The sequence below is a fragment of the Copadichromis virginalis genome, linkage group LG15 (genome assembly GCF_057382275.1).
Source record: "Copadichromis virginalis isolate Kocher_CV1m ecotype Utaka linkage group LG15, C_Virginalis_male_GT1.1, whole genome shotgun sequence".
NCBI classification, from domain to species: Eukaryota; Metazoa; Chordata; class Actinopteri; order Cichliformes; family Cichlidae; genus Copadichromis; species Copadichromis virginalis.
Window position 1 is genome coordinate 12167949 of NC_140632.1, and position 24693 is coordinate 12192641.

Here is a 24693-nt window from a genome sequence, read left to right on the forward strand (position 1 = left end):
CTCAAACTCCCATCTGGAATACTCCTCTCAAAAGTGGGTCACTGTTGAAGCCAGAACTCAATTCACTCATTAACCTCAACATCTGCAAAATGAATAGCCGATTTAACAGGGGTTAATTGCTTGCTAATTAGTCAATCTGTCTGTTTGATTACTTTGGTGTCTTCTTTGGCCTCCTCCAGGTCGGCACCCTTGTCTTCCAATTTTAGAGCAATGGTCTTCAGCTTTGCCTCGATGTCCTGCAGTCGGGAGCTGAAGTCCTCTTTCACATCTCTGGTCTGCTGCACCTCCCTTTCCCTTGCCTGCACCTGAAGTGGATATCAGAAACACACACAATGTTTGTTTAACATCCCTTTTTGGCTTTTTGTTAGTGGCAGAGAAGTTACAGATAGAATATGTGTGAAGAAAGAGTTGCAGACAACATCCAACACAGAACTTTTGTGATTGTGTAATAGAGCCTTAACAATTAGACCACATAATACCTTAGAAATACACAGTTAAAAAAACATAGGTCAAATACTAACATAAACCTCTTGACAAGACTAAATGAATGTTAAACAAATCAGTGTCATATTTCATTGATAATATTCATACATGCATCATTATTAGAGTCAAATAATACAATAAGTAAAATGAGCTTACCTGATCCTCAGCAGATCCGAGAGCCAGCGCCACCTCAGCTAGCTGCATGCTGAGTTCAGAGGGCAGGCCAGCTTGGAGGTCCTGGTACTTTGATTGCTGCAGCTCTGTCATCCGCTCCACACTCTGACGTCTGCTGATCACCTCACCGTGTGCCGTCTACAAGGCAAAGTGTATGACATGAATGTAACATACGAGAAGCTGCACTTGATGAAATATACATGGTTATAATCAAGCTGAATGATCAACAATTAATCAAAAATTAAACTCCCGTTATAGCTTGGTCTTGTTTAACTTAACTAACTCATTTAAGTGTATAAATCTTTGTCAGGGAGTTAAACTAACTTCATGGAGACAAAGCAGTGATCCACCAATAGCAACATTTCATTATTGGTGATTTCACTTTAGAAATTGTTTGGGTGTTTTTTTAAATTTGTAATTATTACATGAATGACTACAAATCCCTTTTTATCATTTTTCCATTAATCTATCTATTTTTCACCACTTATCTGGCTCTTGGTCACAAGGTAGCAGACTAAGCTCTTCCAGCTCCCCCGCAGGACACCAAGGCATCCTCAAGCCAGCCGAGAGGAATAACCTTTCTAACTTGTCATGGGTCTGCCTCAGGGACGTGCAGAGGGGGGGGGGCTAGAGGGGCTTGAGCACCCGCTCCTTTCCTGATGAGTGCCCAAAGTGCCCTTTTGTTGAGGCAACTTTTAAATTTTTTTTATTTATTTATTTATTTATTTTATGTGTGTGTGCGTGCGGAGTCCTGTCTGTGCCCCTCAACAATAATATTTAACTATTAATCATAGTTTTGCTAAATAAAAGGATCTGGCTTGCATCAGTCACATGATCACATTTAACCAATGATCGCCCTCGACGGCAGAACGCGCTGGTTACGAGCCGGGAACGAGCTCACAAAGAGCACGCGCATTTGTTGCGGTCCGGAGCTGTAGGAGAAACACAAGTTAACTCAGAGACACAGACTGATGCAACAAACCCAGTAAGTAGGTGTACAGCGCACACTGTAGTGTGTAGCACACAGGAGTATTAGCTTATTACATACACGTTGGTAAGCTGTCTTGTTGCAACTGACGAACTGAAACAAACGAGCGTGCTGTGTGTGCAACAGCGTGACAAACATTACCTGTCCTTTTATTAACTGCACAAGTAGTGCTGGTCATAGCTGCTGGCTACCTGTGTAAGGCTGTCATGGGTCTGTAGCTCTGTCACCGTTTTAGGGAACATATTTAGTTTTAAAGTAAGTTTCTGGGCATTTCCTGCCTTTCTGGAGGGATTATATTTCACTAAAAAACGATCTAATATGCATGTCCACATAATAATTATTATAATTATAATATATTAAAAAACACACGCTGTATTTTAAAGAACATACATTAAGAAGCAGATTATATTAGATTTATATTTTAAATAAGACAAAAGTTGGATTTTACAGCAGTAAAATGATTGTATCTCTACAGTTTAAAAATGTAATAAGCTTTGCCCTGCACAGAGTGGATAGTGAAACAAATGGAATCATCATAAATACATTATTTCATATTTATTACTTCCCCCTCCTCATTGCTTTATTATTGTAGCTCTAGTAATAAATAATAATGTAAGGATGCCCATAGTATATACAGTATTCTGAAGAAGGTCTAAAATGTCACTGTGTGTGCATGTGTGTGTTTTATTTAGCTGGATTTAAAAAAATATTACTCATGATATAACATTGTGCAGACATGGCTGGTAAGGACATGAGGAGGAAACAGTAGGAGCTGTATGAGGCTACTAAAGGCAGGGCTATAACATTTTGCTGTCATCATTTTATTATAGATTAAGTGCAAGAGTTGTTAGGTGTGGATAATTAGATTATAGTTTATTGCAATAGCAAGTTGTGCCTTGTTCTCAGATAGACAGCAAGTGGAGAGTGATATATGAAATGATGGGAAGGAAGGAAGAAGAGAAGCAAAGAGTGATTCACAGGCAGAGCCGAGTTTATGTCACAGTTTTTCGTTGCCTTATGGTTCCAAGCGCTGTCACCAATCTTTGCATTTTGTTATTATCTCATGAAACTTGTTTAATCAGCTACCATCTCTCCTGTGGACTTTTTAATGTCTACAGTCTCAGATCAACACAGCCCTGCCCTTCCCATATTAGATTCTTGATGAATGTGTGTTGTTGTTATTCAGCATGGTTCAATGTGCCCCTTTTTAACTTTGAGCACCCGCCCCTTTAAACCTCTCTGCACGTCCCTGATAGAGACAGGTTTTAAAGACTAGAAATGAAAACATGTGAGTCCTGTCTTTAAATAAAAATATATAATTCCCTATATTCCTATCTATTCTTGACATTGAAGCTTTACTCTTCTTGATATTGTGACAAAATACTCTTGGGTTAACCACGAGCTTTCTAAAAACTTGCATATAACAATTGTGCACCATTCATTCCTCATCTTTGCTGCCCATCATTACAACTTTGCTAATGATGGGCAGCAGGTTAGTGTCATGATGTCACCTCAGACATAGTTAAAAGCCCTGTTAACGTAGCTGCTTCTCGCCGGGTGCGGTGGCGCGTGCCTGTAATCCAAGCTACCGGGAGGCTGAGGTTGGAGGATCGTTTGAGCTCACGAGCTCTGAGCTGGAGCAGGCTATGTCGATTAACACAAAATAATTATCCTCATTCAAAAGTCATGTAAGAACCTCATTGGCTTACGGAATGTTGATGTTATTTAAAAAATTCATACAAAAACATGACCTCATTCTAGAATGTCATGTGACAACCTCATTGGCTTATGGAATTGTGATGTCACAGGCTTCTGAATCCATAAATAGGGGTGAGGAGGTACAACTTTCAGTCCGTTATTTGCAGCACTTATGTTAGCAGCATTCAAACGTTCACCAGTAAAGCATTTTCAAACATCTGGATACTTTTCGTACTCACGGTATACAGACTCCAACATGTCTCAGAAAGAGCAAGAAAGACAAGAAGCTGACCCCAGCTCTATTCCATGGTATGAGTCCCTAGACCCTTACATCAGCTCTCTTCCTTGGGATGAACAGGTGGAATTAGAGGAAAAGCGATTGGAAGAAATGGAGAAGGAAAATCTCATGAACAGAGAAAAGATTAAGATCCTGACAGAAGAAAATGAGAGAAAGAGCGCTGAATTAGAAAAATTATCCTACCAGCTTCAGGAAAGGGAAGGTATTATTGAGGAGAAACAATGGGCTCTCCAAGATAAGAAGAATCACGAGCTCCAAGAAAAGCTTGATGAAGCTCTGGAAAAAAATAAAGATCTGCTCCAAAAGGAGAAAAAAGAGAGCATAAAACAGGAAAACATGGTCAAGAAGAATCAGGAGCTCCAAGAGAAGCTTGACGAAGCTCTGGAAAAACTGAAGGAAATCCACCAAGAAGAGAAGCAACAGTCCACACAGCAGAGAGACATGCAGAGCAAACTCCAAGCCATGGAGGAAAAATACAAAGCGCTGCAGGTGAAACATGACAAAACTCTGCACAAAAGTCAACAGTTGCTTCAAGAGAAGAAGCAAATGGAAATGAAACAGAAGGAAATGGACTCCAAGCTTGACGAGATGGAGGAAAAACACAGATCGCTCCAAATCAAGCTTGAGAAAACAGTGCACAGAAATAAAGAGTTCATTCAAGAGAGAGAGCAACAAGAAATGCTGGAGAAAGAAACAGACTCCCAGCTTGAAGTCTTGGAGGAAAAACTGAAAATGCTGCAACTAACTCTTGAGGAAACACTGCTCAAAAATAAAGAGCTGCTTCAAGAAAAAGACCAACAGAAAATACATCAGGAAGAAATGGATTGCAAGCTGAGGAACATCGAGAAACAAAATGAAGGCTTGCAAGTGATGCTTGATGAAGCTCTGGAGAGAAATAAAGAGTTTCTGCACGAGAAAGACCAACAGAAAATAAAAAAGGAAGAAATGGATTGCAAGCTGAGGCACATCAAGAAACAGAATGAAGGCTTGCAAGTGATGCTTGATGAAGCTCTGGAGAGAAATAAAGAGTTTCTTCACAAGATAGACCAACAGAAAATAAAAAAGGAAGAAATGGATTGCAAGCTGAGGAACATTGAGAAACAAAATGAAGGCTTGCGAGTAATGCTTGATGAAGCTCTGGAGAGAAATAAGGAGAACCTCCAAGAAAAGAAACAAGAGCCCGTAGAGCAGAGAGACCTGCAGAGCAAACTCCAAGCCATGGAGGAAAAATACAAAGCGCTGCAGGTGAAACATGACAAAACTCTGCACAAAAGTCAACAGTTGCTTCAAGACAAGAAGAAACTGGAAATGAAACAGAAAGAAATGGACTCCAAGCTTGACGAGATGGAGGAAAAACACAGATCGCTCCAAATCAGGCTTGATAAAAAAGTGCACGGAAATAAAGAGCTTCTTCAAGAAAAAGACCAACAGAAAATACAACAGGAAGAAGAAAAACTTCATCTCCAAAGGAAAAATCAAGCACTCCAAGAATTGTATAACGAAACAAAGTACAAATCAACTGTACTGGAAGAAGAAAAGAAAAAGCTGGAAAAACAATGCTCAGCGATGCAGAGTAGCATCAATGAGATGCTGAGAAAAAATACCGAACTTGAGGAACTTTCTAAGACCTTGAAGTACAAAAACACTGAAATCCAGGCGCAAAAGCAAGAACAACAGAAAACACATAAAGACCTGCAGTGTAGACTTCAAGAAATCCAGAAGAGAAACCAGCAGCTGGAAGACATGCACACAGATGTGCACAAGGCAAAGCGAATAGAGGAGGCAACAGTTAAAGAACTGAAAGACAAGCTTAAAGAAAAACAAGAACAATTAGAAGACATGGTGAAAAGATGCAACAAACTTGAGAAAGAAAACGCAGAAACAATCGATGAGCTGAAAACCCTCATCATTGAGAAAAAAGTGCTGGTGGAAGAGTATCTGAAAAAGAAGAAAAAACGCTTCCACTGGTTCTGGAGGAGGGGCACTGCTGCTTCTCACCTGATGTAACCTCGTCTTCCTCCACCTCTATTCCATCTTCATTTCCCCCCTTCCCCTCCCTCCTTTTTCTTTTTTCACCCTCACCCCCCGACCAGTCCCGGCAGTTGACTGCCCCCTCCTGAGCCTGGTTCTGCCATAGGTTTCTCCTTTAGGTGTCTTTCACTTTAAAAGGAGTTTTTCCTATCCACTGTCGCCTGCTGCTTGCTCAGAGGGGATTGTTGGGGTTTTCTCTCATCTCTCTCTTTCATTCTTTCTATCCTTTCCCCCCCTTCTGCCTTTTCCTTTACCCAATAAACACAATTGCCCACATTTTACATTTGTTTGAAAAATGTCTTCATTCAACAATAATTCATCTTAGGTATAAAAACAAGAAATAGGTAATAGCTGCATGTGTGTTTGTGTGTGTGCATAATATACATACTTGTTTCCCAGAAAGATTTAATACTAGATGGATAGAGACCAGGGACGTGCAGAGGGGGGGGCTAGAGGGGCTTGAGCACCCGCCCCTTTCCTGATGAGTGCCCAAAGTGCCCTTTTGTTGAGGCAACTTTTAAAATTTTTTTATTTATTTATTTATTTATTTATTTTATGTGTGTGTGCGTGCGGAGTCCTGTCTGTGCCCCTCAACAATAATATTTAACTATTAATCATAGTTTTGCTAAATAAAAGGATCTGGCTTGCATCAGTCACATGATCACATTTAACCAATGATCGCCCTCGACGGCAGAACGCGCTGGTTACGAGCCGGGAACGAGCTCACAAAGAGCACGCGCATTTGTTGCGGTCCGGAGCTGTAGGAGAAACACAAGTTAACTCAGAGACACAGACTGATGCGACAAACCCAGTAAGTAGGTGTACAGCGCACACTGTAGTGTGTAGCACACAGGAGTATTAGCTTATTACATACACGTTGGTAAGCTGTCTTGTTGCAACTGACGAACTGAAACAAACGAGCGTGCTGTGTGTGCAACAGCGTGACAAACATTACCTGTCCTTTTATTAACTGCACAAGTAGTGCTGGTCATAGCTGCTGGCTACCTGTGTAAGGCTGTCATGGGTCTGTAGCTCTGTCACCGTTTTAGGGAACATATTTAGTTTTAAAGTAAGTTTCTGGGCATTTCCTGCCTTTCTGGAGGGATTATATTTCACTAAAAAACGATCTAATATGCATGTCCACATAATAATTATTATAATTATAATATATTAAAAAACACACGCTGTATTTTAAAGAACAAACATTAAGAAGCAGATTATATTAGATTTATATTTTAAATAAGACAAAAGTTGGATTTTACAGCAGTAAAATGATTGTATCTCTACAGTTTAAAAATGTAATAAGCTTTGCCCTGCACAGAGTGGATAGTGAAACAAATGGAATCATCATAAATACATTATTTCATATTTATTACTTCCCCCTCCTCATTGCTTTATTATTGTAGCTCTAGTAATAAATAATAATGTAAGGATGCCCATAGTATATACAGTATTCTGAAGAAGGTCTAAAATGTCACTGTGTGTGCATGTGTGTGTTTTATTTAGCTGGATTTAAAAAAATATTACTCATGATATAACATTGTGCAGACATGGCTGGTAAGGACATGAGGAGGAAACAGTAGGAGCTGTATGAGGCTACTAAAGGCAGGGCTATAACATTTTGCTGTCATCATTTTATTATAGATTAAGTGCAAGAGTTGTTAGGTGTGGATAATTAGATTATAGTTTATTGCAATAGCAAGTTGTGCCTTGTTCTCAGATAGACAGCAAGTGGAGAGTGATATATGAAATGATGGGAAGGAAGGAAGAAGAGAAGCAAAGAGTGATTCACAGGCAGAGCCGAGTTTATGTCACAGTTTTTCGTTGCCTTATGGTTCCAAGCGCTGTCACCAATCTTTGCATTTTGTTATTATCTCATGAAACTTGTTTAATCAGCTACCATCTCTCCTGTGGACTTTTTAATGTCTACAGTCTCAGATCAACACAGCCCTGCCCTTCCCATATTAGATTCTTGATGAATGTGTGTTGTTGTTATTCAGCATGGTTCAATGTGCCCCTTTTTAACTTTGAGCACCCGCCCCTTTAATCCTCTCTGCACGTCCCTGGTCTGCCTTGAGGCCTCCTTCTAGTAGGATATGCCCAGGAGGAATCCTATTCAGATGTCTGAACCACCTCAACAGGCTCCTTTCAATTGGGAGAGTAGTGACTCTACTGTGAGCCCCTTCCAAATGACCACTGTTCTTACTTTAAGGAAGAGCCCAGAGACCCTTCAGAGGACATTCATTTTTACCACTTCCATGTACTATCTCATTGTTTTGATGACTACTAACAGCTTGCTGCCACAGGTGAGGGTAGGAACATAGATAAACAAGTAAATCCATAGCTTTACTCTCACACATTCAAACATAATCACATCTGTTAATTATGTTAATACATTGTATTTGTGTCTAAACAAGAAAAAAAACACCACTGAAGTCAGACTATGTTTGCTTTATGTGTGAGACTAGTAAGTCCTTTACCTCTAGCTCTTGCAGCAGTGAATCCAGGTCTGCAGTGGGACTCAGCAATAAACCTCGGGTGTCCTGGATCCAGCCTTTGACTAAGCCTAGCTCTTTCTCAACCTCCTCTCTCTCCCTCAATTCCTGATGCACCTGAGTCCTGCTAGCCCGCACCTGCAACACAAGGCTGACAAGACAAGGAAGAAAAAGATCAAAATAAACAAACACATTTCGGTCTGAATGGGATATTTATTACATTTACTATAAACAAATTTAAGTGGTAAAAAGCAGAAACTCTTTTTAAAAATGAAGATAAACTGAAAAGTAGCCCCATTATCCTTGTACTAGGAGGCTGTAAAACAACTTAAATATCCACCTACCTAAGTTGAACAATTATAGCAATAATCATTATGAGTATAAAGTGGCTGTCAGCAGCCCCAGCAGCAGTCATCTCACCTGTCATACTGCGCCTGCATGCTCTGGATCTCCTGTGAGCACGGCGTCTCCTTGTGTCCGTTCTCAGTGCTTTTCTCCATCACTTCCACCTTGTCATCCTCTCCCCTAAGACTGCAACTTTGTTGCCCCAGCAGAGCCAGTATGGACTGCTCCCTCTCCACTTCCAGACTGAAGGAGTCATGGTACTCCAGGAGACTCTGAAGCGCCGCCCTGGTGGCTGCTTTCTCAACCGTGCTGTCTGGGACACGACCGTGGAGGTCTATGGACACCGATCGTACCTTCTCCATCTGAGGGACAGATGTTTATTTACAGAATTATTCTCCACATTCAGCTTCATGTAGAGCTTGTGGGTTTAATAAAGGGGCTGGGAGACATAATTACTAACATTTTTGTCTGTTTTCACTTGTGATTGCTGCCAGTCTACTTTATGTGGGACAAGACTTTGTGATAGTCAAAGGAATCAGTGGACAAAGAGGATGACATCATGCCCAGTTGAACAAAGGGGCCACAGAAAAACAGTGGACAGCAGGAATGTGCCACATATGAGGAAGTGACAGTTACTTACAATATGACTTCATTTCCTTTTTTAGGAAGAGTGTCTTGTGGGTATTTATGGGAAACAGAGAGCGTTCAAACACAAATTAGGTCAAAAGGCGGGAAAACACTCCATGACACAGTGTTTTGGCAGAAGGAAACAACTGGCCTAAAGCCTGGAGTTACATCACTGCACACCAACTGGTGTTCAGCGGTTACTGTGTTTGACCCAAATTTGCAGACGCATTTTTGCAGAAGGTTAGTAAGTAAAGTCATATTTTATTTACAAAGCACCTTTATAAATAAAACAAAACACTAAAACATCAAAACAAAAAGTGAAAAAGTGGGTGGACCACAGCATTCTTAAAATAAACAGGGACTTAACTGGACGCCAGTGAAGGGTTGATTATAGAGACCACACAGGGACAGACTGAAGACTTGTGACGTACTCGGGTCTGACTTTTGCTTCAGCCATAGCTAATGCTTGTCTTACCTGAACCTTTATCCAAACCTAAAATGTCCCATATTCTCTGCAAGTTTCCGGACCGTCAGAGTGGGACTCTGGTGATTCAACATAAAAGCCACACAATAACAGAAATAACCTAACTGATCAAGCTGAGGCAGATCAGCCTCTTCTGTGTTCGGCAAAGTATGAGTGTTTTTATCAATGGAGTCTGGTGCCTTTGACAGCAGAATAAAACAAGTCTTCTCTTAGCAAAGGCCATCACATATCACGTAAAGCAAAGAAGTAATAAAATAAACACAGCCCACTCTGAAAATAATATTTTTTATATGATCCAGTTAGTTTCCTTGCTACTCCTGTCTGCTTCACCAACCTGGCAAAGTACAAACTATCATCCACTAAAGCTAATAAATCGACCGTGCACAAGGTTCTGATACAGCCACACTTAAAAAGAGTCTGAGTTGCGTGCTTAACTAGGACTTTCACATTCACCTAAAAGAAACCGAGCAGTCAGAGAGTAGGATGTGTTGCATTTATTAGCTATATGTCTATAATCATTGATCATCCAGTTTTCAGTGGTTTATAAAACTAGAAGGTGGTCTAGTTGTGGAGAGTGCTAGAAAAATTACGGTGACAAGGAAATTTATACTTTTTACATCTTCAAGCTAATAAAAACACATTTTCATGATTTGGGACCTTAAAGTAAACCTTTTCCCTAAAGGTTTACTTCAGCGATTTACAGTGTGGGGACCTGCTCTTTATTCCCCAGAAAGCAGGCCAATACGTGAGGACCACCACACCAATAACATGCACAAAAACCCACGGGTAAACTGTCTCTTACTTTCTCATTGAAGTTCCTCCACTCTCTAGCAGTGTCCTCCAGTGCCCTCTCCTGGGCTCGGGCCACACTGCGGAGATGGGTCCACCGTTGCCATAGCGACGACACAACGTGACTGGTGATAGCTTTGCTGGATTCAGAGATTAATTGCTCCAGCTCTGCTGCTCTTTCTTTCAAAGCATTCAGAGGCATTTCCAGCAGGTCAACATGCGCCACCAGTGACTAGAACCAAAAGGTTATAAGAGATACGACACAAAGCTGTTTAATAAATATGTTCTCCTCAAACATATCATGCAAAACTAAAAGATACAACCCCTGGGAAAGGCTAGATCATTTCTGTAATTTCTAATACAGAATCTCTTTTTCTCTGACACAGTGACCCACCTTGTATCTTTGACACTTGTCTTCTGCTTGGTGGGCGCTTACAGCTTTAGCTGTAGTGAACATGGCCATCCTGCCCTCTGAATCATTCATTTGCTCAACCACGGTCTCTTTCTCACGTTGGAAGGAGCTCCACAGAGCTGCACATCTAAGAAACATTCAGATTGAACATCAGTGATGGGTGACATAATAAAGAAACTATGCACAACATCATTTTAGGTATATGGAATAAATATAAACTGTATATGTATACTTGATATAGCACACACCTCTCCAACACTTCTCTGTAAGTATCCACTTGCTGTTTGACTTCGGTGCTTCTTAGCTGCATTGTGTTTACTTTTTCTCTGAGCCCACTCATCACTCCTGCCTCCAGAAAATCCACCAGCAAGGGATCTAAAGTCCCGAACTCCTGTAAACCAGTTTTGAAGTTTTTTTCCTTAGCTAAAATTTCTTCCAGATCCTGTGCACAGTCTGCTTGGTTTTCGAGCTCCACCCCTGTGGTGGCCCTCTGAAGCAAAGCCGCAGCGGAGTCTAGCCATTTCTGCATGGACTGCAGAGATAAGTGGTGCCTCTGGACCAAGGAAAGCGCTTGATCCACAGCCAGCTAGAATATGCAAAAGGTGATTTAATTAACTTCTTTTTCTGGCCTCCCACAAGATTTTATCTATGTAAATGAGTTGATAGAGAAGGGCACAGTTTAAACATTAAACCACATTTTTGCTGTTAATGTGTAAAAATGTCCTGTTTTTAAACTTACCAGTAGTCTTGTTTTTATAGAAGAAGATGCTAAGGATATATTTGAAATGTTTTAACCTCCCCAAGTTGATTAATATTAACAGTGAGGGAGGACATGACACTGAAAGTAACATTTAGAACTTTAAACCATGAATGATGGCTCAGGAATACTGTGGACAATAACTGAGGCAGTCATTTCCAAATGTATATCAATTACATTTAGTGCAACGTCACAATACTATCAGAAAATAGCTATAAGGTGAATTAAAGCAATCAACAAACATAATTACATACTTGTTTTGCACAAATTCCTTGTTGGACTTCATCTCCCAGCCTTCCCAGCTCCTGCAGTTTCTCTTCTACATGGGAAGGAACGGTTGCTTTCCTGCTTTTGTACTTTTGCTTTTCTCGTGCACCCAAGACATCAACGACCCTCAGTCTACTTTTCACTTCTTCCTCCTTGATTTTCAGTTTCCGCACTTCCTCGTGTATCCTCTCAATTTTGACCTCTGAAAAGGTCAAAGGATCCTTCGTTTTGTCTTTAACCGTCCTCAACCACTCGAACACTTTCTCAACAGCTCTTGTGAAGTCTTCATTTTTTGCGACTGTCGTTTCGCTTTCTTCAACGAAACGCTTAGCGTCACATCGTAAAGACTGCAGCGACTGGAGCTGCAGACTAGTTTCCTGAAAGGCAGCAGCATCAGTCGTAAGACAAAGGTTTTGCATCTGTTGGTTGCATTCTTCAGCCTGAGAGTTCACTCCATCCAGATTTTCCAGCAGTAAATAAAGACTTGAGATTTTATCTATGGCACTTACTTCTTTGTCTGATTTCAATTTCACCAGCTCCTCTTTAGCAGACTGTAACTCTGAGTCTAACTTGGAAAAAACTACTTTGTGTTTAGATAGTATTTCCAAGCAATCATGTAAGTGTTTGATCTTCTGATCAATTCTCCTTTTCAGTGTGTTGTGGAGACTCACAAGCTGCTGTGTCTCCTCAGCTCTGTAGTGCTGACCTTTACTGAGGAAACCCTCATTTTTCCCGTGCAGTTCTCTAACAGCAGGGCTAATATGGACTAAACTTTCATTTATATTTCTGTATTCATTAACTAAACTAACAACTTCCTCCTCTTCAATACTGATAGTCTGCTTCTCCAGATTGTCAAACTGCTCCTGAAGCTCCTCCAGTGCATTACGAGTAATATCAAAGAAAGTGCAGAACTCTTTCCGTTCTAGGATAATCTGTTGGACCCTGTCTTTCTTCTCTTTGGCTAGAGCTAGGATGGCATTGTACTGCTGTGGCAGGGCATTGAGCCGCTCATCCAGGTAGCAATGGTCGATCTCATTCAGAGTAGGGAGGATCTCCTGACCTATTCTTTGGACAATAAGAAGGAGGTTCTCATACTCGGAAGCTTGTTCTAGGACATTTTGATAATTGGAAAGCTGTGACTGCAAATCCGAGCTATCATCAGCAGTGCTTAAATTGATTTCCGGAAATGTTATGTCATCTGCTTGTCTCAGCCACTGACAAGTCTTGTCTAGGTCAACCTGGAAGTACTTCCTGGAGGTCAAGGCTTTCTCTAAGGCTGCAAGACGCTGGGTAGTCCTCTGGAGAGCAGTTTCAAAAGCAGACTGTAGCTCCTCAAGTCTTGCCAGCGTTTCTGCTCTCTCTTTGTCAGTGGCATCTCTCTCCAGATCGCGGCCTTGTACCCAGAGAGATGCCAGCTCCCTCTGATAAGCTCGTAAGCTGCTCTGAACACCTCGACATCCAGCAACCTGCTTTGCCAGGTCCTCAGGAAGAAGTGCTATGTGGTCATCTATCAAGGCCTTCCTCTCCTGTTGCTGTATCCAAGATAATGCTCTCCCCAGGCCTTGAAGGAACTGTGTCCTCTCTGTGAAGGCCTGAGAGGAAGACAGAAACATCACAATTTATTTATAAATGGACTTTGGCAGGATAAGCAGAATTTATTTCTTGGACTACCTGGTTTTTCTTTGGGTCTTTTTTTTCTTTCACCAGACTAATAGCTCAGGATATAATTAGCCCCTTTAAGGCATAATTAAAATGTTATCTAAATCATAAGTCCAGCTGTTACCTTACTAAGGTACTTCCTCCTTTGGGCAACCCGAGCCCCGAGAGCCTCCACTTCAGTCTGGGCTTGTTCAACGAGCTCCTGCAGGCGTCTCTTTTCACTCAGTCCCAGCCTGGAAGCCACAGCTTGAGCTTCCTTCACTGCCTGACCGAGCAGCTGCTGACGGGCCTCCAGCTCTACACATACGCTCAGGTGGTCAAACAGGAAACTCTGGGCCAGATCGGGGGGTGGGCTGGTTTTCAGGGCAGAGGTGAGGGCAGGCCGCTGCTCCTCCACCCACTCTCTGGCATCTCTCAGCTGATTTTCCACTCGGGCAAGATCCTCTAGCATCTGCGCAGAGTCCTGGATCTTCTGCTGAATCAGCGATTCCAGCTGTGCCCAGCGCTGCTCCAGATGACCCACCTGATGAAATACAATATTTCCAGAAAATGTGTCAATATTACTTCGACCGTGTGATCATATTAGCATATTGCTGGACACATACAGTTATAGAAAAAAATAATGTCCTCACCTGTTGTTTGACCAGCTCCTTGTCTAGCAGGCTAAGTCGAGGCAGGATAGCTTGTCTCTGGTCCCTCAAGTCTTCCAGAGTTTCTCTTTGCTCCTCTAGGTCACTGGCGAGCTTCCTGAGTGCTTCTAGATGCTCACTTGTACTCTCTGTGTCAGCCCTAGTAACATATATACATGAGTTAAGGGACATCAGGGATATAGTAATAAAAATGTAAACTTTTGTCTCTATTGCGGTAGAAAGACTAATGAAACTATGTTGTGTATTCATATATATAGCTATTTCTGTATATACATAAGTGGATGCCATGCAGAGAATGACATTACAGCCTTGATAAAAACAAAAAAGTCTGATACCTAGCAAGGTAGTCCCATTCCCTGGATACTTGATGGAAAAGTTCCTCTACAGCAACAACACTCTCCTGGTACTCTCCACTTCGCTGCATGTCCTCCCCCCGCAGGGCTTCCAGCTCTTCAGCCCGCTGGCCCAGGTCCATCCAGCTTTTCTTCAGTCTCCTTATCTCCTCCAGGGCAGGAGAGACCTGTCCGTCCATCAACCTGCCGATGGCTTCATGCAGACGTGTTACCTCAGATTGTTTCTCCTTAATCTGCTGCAGGAACTCCTGGAAGAAAGATAAGAGTTGGTTTCTGGGATTATTCTGAGCAGCAACTCAAATTGTATGATTTTAGCTAAAAGAAAACTCTTTGAAAAATGTAAATGTAAAAAAATGTAAAAAAAAAATGTAAAAAAAGTAAAATAGTAAAATCTAACCTGGGCCTTGTCCAGCTGGTTCTGTGCAATCTTAGGCTCCAGCTCTGCAGGTCTCCTGGTGAGGTTCTGAAGCTGCTGCTCTGTCTCTATTAGCTGGGTCTCCAGATCTGCCTTCTGCTCCTCGATGTCTCTCCAGCTGTCGGCTACCTCTTCACAAAGCAGCATACGCTCCTCAATCTAGACACAACAATAAAGTGCAGTCATTTCACGATGGGTATATGAGCTATAAACATGCATGCTGAAACTTGTACTCTTTTGCTTAAAAGCTTCTTAAAGTGAACTGACCTGCAGTTTGACCTGTTGGATAGCTGCTGCGGTCTCCCTCACCCTCGGCTCACACAGGTCACACGTGGCGCACACAAGCTGGAGGTAAGTGCCAGCCTGCTCCTGCAGAGCCCGCTCCTGCTTCACCTGTTTGTATATAGCTGTCTATTAATTTTATTGATTTTACTGGTTGGGCATATTATATCCTCACTACATCCTCTCTCACCACGTTGCGGAGCGTCATTTACCTGGCAGGAAACACGGCGCCGAAGCGGCTCAAACGCTCAAAAGTTTGATTATACTTTACGGGAACGGATGACAACCGGGCAACTTGCAATACTTGCAAACAACTTGCAATACTTGCAAAGTAGATAATGAATGTCATGTTTTTAATTCCGCTCCGGACTCGTGAATCTCAACCCAGCAGCAGCAGTAACGTTTGCACGTCCTCTCCCGTTAATGCGGCAGGTAAATAATCAACTAACAGTGCATATTATGTTAGCGCGATCTGCCTTATTACAAAACCTGCCATTACTGTGCATTTAGGTGACCATGATGAGAGAGACAGACAGAGTCTGGCTCAGATGCTGGCAGTTCTCGCTGCAGTCTACCGGTAGCGTCTCCTTTCAGGTCAGGATAGACGAATGTCACGAGCAGTGACTAAGTTTGTGGTCAAAGGCTTGCACAGCAGATGCTCCGATTTTCGGTAAGTGAATGTGTTTAATTGTAGGCAGAGACATTACTGGATATTCTTGTGTAATTGTTACAGAATAATTTATATTATACTTTGTTATTGCTACAGAAGAATATTTATTTTATTATTTTACATTTACATTTTTTTTTCCTGGGGACCCTGTGACACCCCATTGAAGAGCCGTAGGCTGGATCTCTTAAGATCTCACGGTTGGGTTTGTAAGGCCATGTTACTCCTAAATTTCTATCTTGTTCAAAGAGAAGATATAAAACAAAGTTCTAAGCTAATCGACCTTAGTGTTCTCCTTTTTTAAAAATAAGAATCGATAAGAGAATAGATAAAGAATCGAATCGTTAAACAGAATCGAAGATGGAATCGAAATCGTGAAAATCTTATCAATACCCATCCCTAATACTTACTTTATGTATGTATGGTTACTAACCTGCTGTAAAGCCTCCTCGAGGCTGAAAGAAGGATGTGTAGGAGGCTCTGGCTCTTCTGACACAGAGTTCAACCACGTCTGGCACTGCTGCAGTGTGTCCTGCAGACTCACATGTCTCTGTAACTCATGATCCAGACTCTGATACACCTGTAATACAGAAGAAGCTAAATATAAGTGCTCCTATTGACGCACCTCTGCATGGCAAACCATTTAAATGTTTTCTGTTTTACCAACAGTAGCAGAATAAACACATGCAAGAACACGGAGTGAAAACAACGAACTGTTGGTAGACGACACAGTGCTACAATGCTTTGAAGTCAAAACCTATGGCCAAACACAATGACAGATTAAAACCCAAATGATTAGGCAGTTTTTCATTGTTATATTTAACAGGTGTTGAATGTGGAGGCGTCCATGCCTTCCAGGGGAGAGCGGAACAGCAAGGTCTGATTGACAGTGTTAATATGAGAACCCGAAAGAGAGGAATAACGGGGGGCAACTACTGGCAAAATGCCCAATGTATTTGGCAAAGGCTAGAAGGCTGGCATGGTGGCAAGTGGCAGGCAGGATATTAGAGTTGTGCTGCGCTGGGACACAGTTGGCAGCCATCGTAACACTTGAGGCGCAGTTGTAGAGAAGCCAGCAGTGTAGTGGTAAAGTGTGGCTGGATCACACAATGCCAGATTGGATGTGTGAGTGGTGGTGGAGGTAGTGTCTTGGGAGGTGAGCTATGATGACAGAACAGACGATGCCAAAATGACAGAGTGGGGCTGGATTATGGGGGCTCGCCAGATTCGCTGAATGGTGGTGTGTGATCATTTTTGGCTCAAGCATGAAAAAGTGGAGCTGACAGGGGATACACGGAGATTAATATGGCGAGATTGAGTTAGTGATTTTGGCCGGTGGGGTCTGTCCGCATACGGCTGCTGTTGAGCTCCACTTTGGCAGCACTAATTGGTTGTGCCCTCTACGCTGGCAGTAAAGGGCTGTCTTAAGAGATGGGTTTAAGTGTCAGAATGATTTAGGATTAAGTTGCTGTCTAATCTGTTGGAATATTAACGGAACTGATATCTAAACCATGCGTTTCTGTGCATGCACGTCTCGTCCAAAGGACATCCAAGAATTACTTCATGAATGTGTATTAACCATTTCACTGCTCCATAGACAGACAGACTATCTGTCTTTCTCAGCTTCCCACAACTCCCTCCCTTCTCCTCCACGTTCCCTCCCTCCCTCCCTCCATCTCTCCATCTCCTCCTCCTCCTCACTCACTCTCTGCGCTGTGCTGCAGATGGCAGAGTAGCTGTCTCTGGTGCCTTGCTGGTGTGCCTGGACCTGCTGTCTCAGCCTGCTCTGCACACGGTCACTGCAGCCTTCCATCAGGTGGTCTCCTCGCTCTTTCAGGCCTGCCAAGCGATCCTCAAACCCTGCAATTTCCTCCATGATGGCCTGTGGAGGATAAAGTAACCACGTAGGATTTTATGAGAGAATCTCCAGTGGAGATATAATAGCAGATGAGCTTGTACATTTGTGATTTGAGCAGAGTGACCACAAAGAGCTATTAAACTGTCTGGATTAAATGATGACTAAATCCAGCATCTGTTAAACATTTAGACTGAACCTACTAAAAGAAAACATTTCATTATTAATATATTACTTATGGTTTCATGTCCAAAGCAAAAGTCTGATATTTTTCCAAATTAATTGTCGTAAAATTCACTATTATTGCCAAACCCAAACACCATGCCAATCACTTATGCCCAGCAAAATGAGGTCTGAGCAGTATATCGATGGGAGACACTGGGATAGCCGGACGTTCCCCAGAAGGGACTAGTCCCATCCGGGGAACCCCAAGGATCCCCAGAAGGGACCAGATGTGTAGGGGGGAAAGCAACAGTGGTCCCAGTGGTAATTGGAGCACTAGGTGCAGTGATTTCCAAGCTAGGCAAGCGGCTTGAGCAGATCCCAGGAACAACGTCTGAGATCTCTGTCCAGAAGAGCGCAGACCTAGGAACCTCAAGCTCCCAGGCCTCTGGCAGAGGACCCAAGCTTCAAGGATAAAGACTGCCCGCTGGGGTAAGAAGGGAATTATATATATATGTATATGTATATGTATGTGCCCATGTGTAAAAGAGGCATAAGTAAAATTTATTGAGAAGACAGTAACCCTGGCATCCTATATGCAACAAAACCCTTTCAAATGATGATGACACTAACATCAAATAAAACAAACATCAAGTAGTAGTACAGGCCACAGGGGATCATTTTTGTCCCCCAATTAAGGCGATTTGTCATTAAATACAACCAATAAGTCCAAAAACAGCAAAAGTGAAATATTTTATTTGGGTACCTTGTGTCTGGCCAGCTGTTGAGTGGCTGCCTCCAGGCTGCCGCTAATACTGGGATCAGGGGTCACCATCCTGCTGGACATCTGCAGCAACCAGCGCTCCACTTCCTGGAGTTCGTTGTGGTAAGCTTCCTGTTCCTTCACCTGGCCTTCCAAATTCTCCACATGAGCCTGGGCCACACAGTTCACAGACAAACTATACTGATGACAATGCATATGCAACAGCTGGGCAGGAAAGCTTCTTTGACACTGAGAAGCAACAGTGTTTTGTTTTTTATCAGAAGCTAGTTTTACACAACTTTTTAGAAACATCCACATGCATGTACATGCACTTAATTTATGTGAAGCTGATTCCAAAGTTGCTGCTCTGCCTGCATGGAAAGTACATTAGTTTGTCCTCTTTTTCAAAAAGAACTACTGTCATCTGTGTACAGCTTCTCACCAAGGCAGTATTACAAAGTCCAGTGTAGTCCTTTTGTAGTTTGCTTATTTTATCTCGAATGGAGGGGTAGTGGACAGAGGAAAGTAGAGCGTCGCCCTTTTCCAGCACTGACTTGATGGCTCCATCATGGGACTGAACCATCTGCAACAGAGCCTAAAACACACAAACAGACAAGCTTTATCTTCAGTATCTTCCGCACAATAGGGTATGCTATGTGGCGTTAGATGTTAAGCTTTTTTTTTAATCTAGTTTACTATTAATAGGGTTTACTTATTAATGCCAACTGCTGTTAAAGCAGCCAATAAGCATCTGTCATTATGACTCTGGAAAATGGTCAGCAATTATTTAAAGCAAATCTACTTTTAAAGTTAATTTTCAGACATGCAAGGTCACTCATGTGGTTCATTATGCTAATATTAGTCTTGCTGAATTCGCCAAAGAGAAAAAAATCACTTAGTGTAAAATTAATCCAGATGTCCCCCTCACTTTTTTTATACTATACCTTATACTTAGTCAGCTGTGCTCTGCGTTGATACAGCTCAGCCTTGGGCTCCACTGGCGTACGAAGCAAAGCCTTGGTTTCCACCAGCCACTGAGCCTGAGCCTTGTACCGGTCCTGGAACTCCTTAGCTAGCAGTAATGCCCGCTCAAGGAAGCTGCGCTCCTGCCTGAGGCCTCCGGCTAACTCCTCCAGCTGGGAAAGACGCGCCTCTACTTCTCCTCCTAAACTTTCAGCTGCAGATTCATTCAGGAAGCCTGCCGCCTGTTCTGCTCGCTCCCTAAGTGATTTCAGGAAGCTGTGACCGTGCTGGAGCTCAGACTGGAGACTCTGGGAGAAAGAGAAAGCATGAATAGAGCTCACCATGGGTCCTGCTACTGTGTTATCACCATTGCTTGTTACTAACTGACCTTCAGCCAAGGCAGTTTACACACTACTGAATGAAAGAAAAGAGTAAATCATCCTCTTGGATAAAATAGATTTATATCATAGCTTCACTGACTTTGAGGCTGGCATTCAATACAAGATCACTGATTCCCTTGTCCTTCACCTCCGGTGCTGTCCCAGTCACCCAGACAAGCCTTACAGTGCATTTGAAAAGCTTTGAACTCATCGGGTAGGCTGACACCTGCATGGTGCGATGTGGAGAGGACTGGGAGGTCATGTTGGGGAGAAACCACAGTGAATAATATGAAAGGAGGACCCAATTATAACAGGCCCTTAACAGGCACAAGTAGCTGCAGGGTTTCCAGGGCAACCATAACATGCCACACACACACACACTCACACCTCCACTCTATGGGATGCCATCTAGCTTTCATCATCAGTCTGTTATTGCCTCTCACTTCAGCAATCCCGGATCTCCAGCTATGGCTGTTGGTAATATAATATAACAAGAGCCGCGTCTGTCTGCACACGTCCATGCTTCCCGCTTAATGTGATGCTCCAGGCTCGCTCGTCACTCGAGTAATGGCGTTCACGCTTTATGGCTTTAATGAGCGACACTGACTACATTTCAATTTCATATAGTTCTCTGTGTTTACCAAGAGCTAAAAGAAGAAATCTGCAGTAATTGCAGTTACAGCACTTTAGATTTAGTGCTGAAAAACTCATTATTGCCTCTTCATCTCACACCTGATATCAGTTTTCCATCTTAGCAGCAGCGGTGGTTGTTTACATGTTGAATTAAAGTTGCAAGATTTTGTTCTTCCAGAATCTGAAATAATCAGTGACTTCACTTAAGAGAATGATCAGAATTTGGTGCTCACAATCTGTCTTTGCATCAAATAAGTTATCAGCGTAAGGTTTTAAACTTGCATAGGCTCATATAATTTAATAATTCTACGGCTTCCATATAGCATAAGGCAGTACAGTCTTGTGAACAATGTATATCAGGTCTTAAAGACATCATGCCCTTTCTGCTGTAGCTGTCTTATAGCACGTCAACCCAATTATCCCAGTCAAGTTCCTTGTCCACCTGCTGTAACTGGTGATTCTGCATCAGTGCCTGGGCTCTTTTATCTACTGCACTGCATCTACTATGGATCTGCCAACCATGTTTAGCAGTTACATTACCTACTAGAAGGGGAAGGACATTACAAAAATGACCCTTTAAGCAGTTTAGCAGTCTCTGCCGTCAGTGCATGAAAAGCAGCGAAACCACAGAACAGAAGGAGCATGTTTAATTCTGCATAGCTCAAAATTTTGTTCAAATTAATTAAGAAGCATATGTCAATTTCTGTGCTAAACTAAATGCATTCATTATTCCCAGTTACAAATATGGAATTAAAAAATGGGGCGATTTACCTTTACCTTTGGGGAAAAAACTCTGACTGTGTGCATCAGAAACCATCAGGGACTCTGGGGAGGATATGACCTTGAACATTTATGAAATGCGAATGAAATTAAAAATTATGGAGGGAGGAGAAAGGAGAGGGGGGGGGGGGGGTGCTTATTAATGAGAACCAACCCTTTTCTATTTTGCATTTTGCCTTGTTTACATGTTTGTACGAGCCAGTCATTTCAAAATAAATCTTGTCAAAGAAAACTACAGAGACGCTTCAGTTGAAGGGGACAAATTAAATTATATGTTACATTCTACATGATCACGATATGTACAATGAATTCACAGCACGTTTACAACTGAGGTAGTCCATCATTACTGTATGACTCACACTTTGACAGTATCAAATAAAGTCCAAATCCAACTAATGGCCCTTGACACAACTATTGATTACTGGTCTTTGTGTCGATGCATAATCATCCCTGCTCACTGAACAGCCCTGTAGCTCTCACTGCAGGAGATGAGCAAGCGCTCGTGTGTTATATGCAGTGCTGGAAGGACACATGTGGTGGCAGCATGTCTTCAGTGCATACGCAGAGACAGAGCATCGATCCCAGACACGGATTACTGCAAAGACTGCACCAGATGATCTATTGTAAACATCTATGTTTGGTGTGCGGGTGTGTGTGTGTGTTAAGGCTGTTCTGGATGTATGTGAAGAAGACAAAGAGAAATGAGATATAGCGATGGAGAAGTAAAAAAAATGCGCGAGGACTCATGGGTTTGCTGCAGCTTGTTAGTTAGCACTTTGGATGGGTTTTATGATATGAAACGAGTGTTTGAGGAGAGAAGTGTGTGTGTGTGTGTGTGTGTGTGTGTGTGTGTGTGTGTGTGTGTGTGTGTGTGTGTGTGTTGAAGCAGTAAGGGCACTGCATCAATTACAGTGTCTGTGCCAGCAGGCTCCTGACACCGGCGCTTCTTCATCCTCTTACACACAGTGGGAGGTCTCCCCCTGTTACCACGCTTCCTCTAAAGCAGCACCCGCTTTGTCTTCATAAAGAGCCGATCGATACACACATTCTCACCCAATCCTCTACACACTCGATTTGAACTATGCCAGGCAAACTATAGTGGTGATTCTCTTTTTACAGTGTGTGCATTTCTGAGCAGGGCTACCTCCCTCAAAAGCCAATTTGATGAAATGAACATAAGAGAAAGTGCTGCAGTCATTTTCTCTTAGGTGAGAGCGCTGTCCAAATATTATACGAACAATGAACGCTTTTCAAGTTTTACAGGAAGCCTATGCATATTTTACCGGCCATTTTGCAGCTGCCAAAGAAAACTGCACAAAGGATTTGTTTGCTGGCTTGTGAAATTGGATTCATATGAGTTTGTGCTCAAATTCTTTGACATAAACAGTTCAGGGAGGTGCATTAGGTGCACCGCTGCACCTTCTATCCAAATGCATCACTTTGGGTCTAAACCGTGGAGGTTTAGAAATGTAACAGTGAAACTAAATAAACATACCTCTAGTTTTTTCATCTTCTTCTCCATGGCCGCCTGGTCTAGAGGTTCAGAAGTGTCAGTTAATGCTGTGAAGCTTTTCAGAGTCGAGCCAAGCCACTCGGTGAAGGACTTGCAAAGATTCTCTGTCTCTTCAATGCTCCTCAGCTCCTCTTGTAGCTGTTTGATGGTGTCCTGAAAGTAGATTAAATCGAAGGTCAGAAGAAAAAAGTTCCAGAAATGTTAAGTTTGGATTTTTAAGGAGGATAAATATCTTACTATGATACATAAAAGCTCTGTCTGCCTGAAAACTCTGTCTAGACGATCAGGAGATGAGCAACCAAACTTGGCACACACATAGATCTGAAACCCCTGAAGGGACTTATCGAAATCAGATACTATGATATCCATCATGTTGCCTAGCAATGGGCTAAAAATACCTATTTTTTCCATTCATGCACCTATAACGTTATGTTAAAGTATGTTTCTTCTTCTTTCTTTTTTTTACCACAGCATCTACCCTATATCCACAAAAGGTGAATTATGGATGGCTTTTAATTACCTGTTTTTTAGTCTTTATTGACTTAAAACCTTATGAAAGCATCCTATTGGAACATCTAATTTATATCCCAAAAAGTTGAATTATACATGGCAAGCAACAGGCTAAAACCACCCATTTTCGTCATATAAATGTCTTAAACCTCCCTTTCTTTCATAAACAACATTAGTCCTTCCCGGAAATATTAAGTCGACTGCTGTAGGTCAAATATAAATTGAGGATAAATGACAAAAACACAAACAAAACAGATTTCGTGTTTCATATGTCAGAATTATTGGTGAGACTCTTCAAAGTCTAACATTATATTTCTTTGGGGTAATTCTAGAAAACACTGCCTGTATCCTTTCCTTTTGAAGGTGTGATTTTTGCCCCAGCAGCAGTCTAACATTAGTCACCAAGGACCACAAGCTCTCTGATCAGCCATCAAAACAGAAAATATCCGTTTCCCCTCTACTCTTTCATCTGCTCAGTGTCAATAGCTTCACTACAAGGAGGAGTGGGTTTTTATGCTTTTGACGCATTATCCACTTGACTGATATTCTGAGTCGATAACACCGTGAGGATGGAGAGGGTTTCTTGCAGGTTTTGACACATTATTCACTCAACTTGCAAATCCTGTGGTGAGGAGCTCCAATTAGCTGATAGTGCTGAGTGCACACCTTTTCTGACTAGCCAGAGGTAACAGCTTCCCACCTCAAGCCCATATGGCCCACACTTCACACGGTATAATTACAGGCATCCACAGTTTGAGAGGGATGTTATGTGTTTGCATATGTGTGTAGGCACGACTGTAAAGTATATGCATATGTGAGACAATTTTAGCAGGAAAGGAAGGGTGTGGGCTGTACGGAGGTGGAGAAACAAAAGTGAGGGAGTAAAGGGGGACAAATGCGCACATACGCACACTCAGATGTGTTACTGAAGGTGTAAAAAAAAATCAATGCAGTGCAGGCAAAGCTTTTCCACTCCTGGTGCAGGGTGTGAGATTGCTTTCTGTAGCGTTTAATTACAGCCTTAGCTCCAGACCAGCAGAGCCCCATTGATTTTCCTTTAGTCCCCCCCCCCTCAACCCAGAGGAGAAGACAAATAGAGAGGCTGGATCTGAGTATACAGAACAACCCCGGCAGGGGTAACACGGATAACTCTCAAAGCTACTTCAATGGGGTGTTACAGAAACAAAGTCAAAACTCTCCCAGGAGTAAATTCCACAGTGAGGGAGAACAATCATGTGTGAAAAACACACTGTGGGAAGA

The 24693-nt window shown here is 42.2% G+C and overlaps 2 protein-coding genes across 2 annotated transcripts in view; one reads left to right on the forward strand and one right to left on the reverse strand.

Moving 5' to 3' along the window:
- Window positions 1-24693, reverse strand: part of syne1a (spectrin repeat containing, nuclear envelope 1a) — a 130622-nt gene that overhangs the window by 42403 nt on the left and 63526 nt on the right. Inside the window, exons 67-85 of the mRNA XM_085431938.1 lie at window positions 22906-23076; window positions 19599-19925; window positions 19097-19249; window positions 18658-18825; window positions 17580-17756; window positions 16308-16454; window positions 15193-15318; window positions 14908-15084; window positions 14493-14758; window positions 14140-14296; window positions 13632-14030; window positions 11836-13440; window positions 11073-11410; window positions 10807-10951; window positions 10426-10644; window positions 8588-8874; window positions 8153-8318; window positions 640-795; window positions 153-305 (exon numbers count right to left, since the gene is read on the reverse strand). Coding sequence (XP_085288064.1) covers window positions 153-305; window positions 640-795; window positions 8153-8318; window positions 8588-8874; window positions 10426-10644; window positions 10807-10951; window positions 11073-11410; window positions 11836-13440; window positions 13632-14030; window positions 14140-14296; window positions 14493-14758; window positions 14908-15084; window positions 15193-15318; window positions 16308-16454; window positions 17580-17756; window positions 18658-18825; window positions 19097-19249; window positions 19599-19925; window positions 22906-23076 — 5337 coding nt within the window. The remainder of the gene's footprint in view (window positions 1-152; window positions 306-639; window positions 796-8152; window positions 8319-8587; window positions 8875-10425; window positions 10645-10806; window positions 10952-11072; window positions 11411-11835; window positions 13441-13631; window positions 14031-14139; window positions 14297-14492; window positions 14759-14907; window positions 15085-15192; window positions 15319-16307; window positions 16455-17579; window positions 17757-18657; window positions 18826-19096; window positions 19250-19598; window positions 19926-22905; window positions 23077-24693) is intronic.
- Window positions 3330-5953, forward strand: LOC146691908 (uncharacterized). The gene has a single exon (XM_085431930.1). The coding sequence runs from the start codon at window positions 3516-3518 to the stop codon at window positions 5646-5648; it is 2133 nt and encodes a 710-aa protein (XP_085288056.1). The 5' UTR covers window positions 3330-3515; the 3' UTR covers window positions 5649-5953.

Bases quoted from the DNA above. Each gene is read 5' to 3' on its own strand.
- LOC146691908 (XM_085431930.1), top strand. From the start codon at position 3,516: ATGTTAGCAGCATTCAAACGTTCACCAGTAAAGCATTTTCAAACATCT.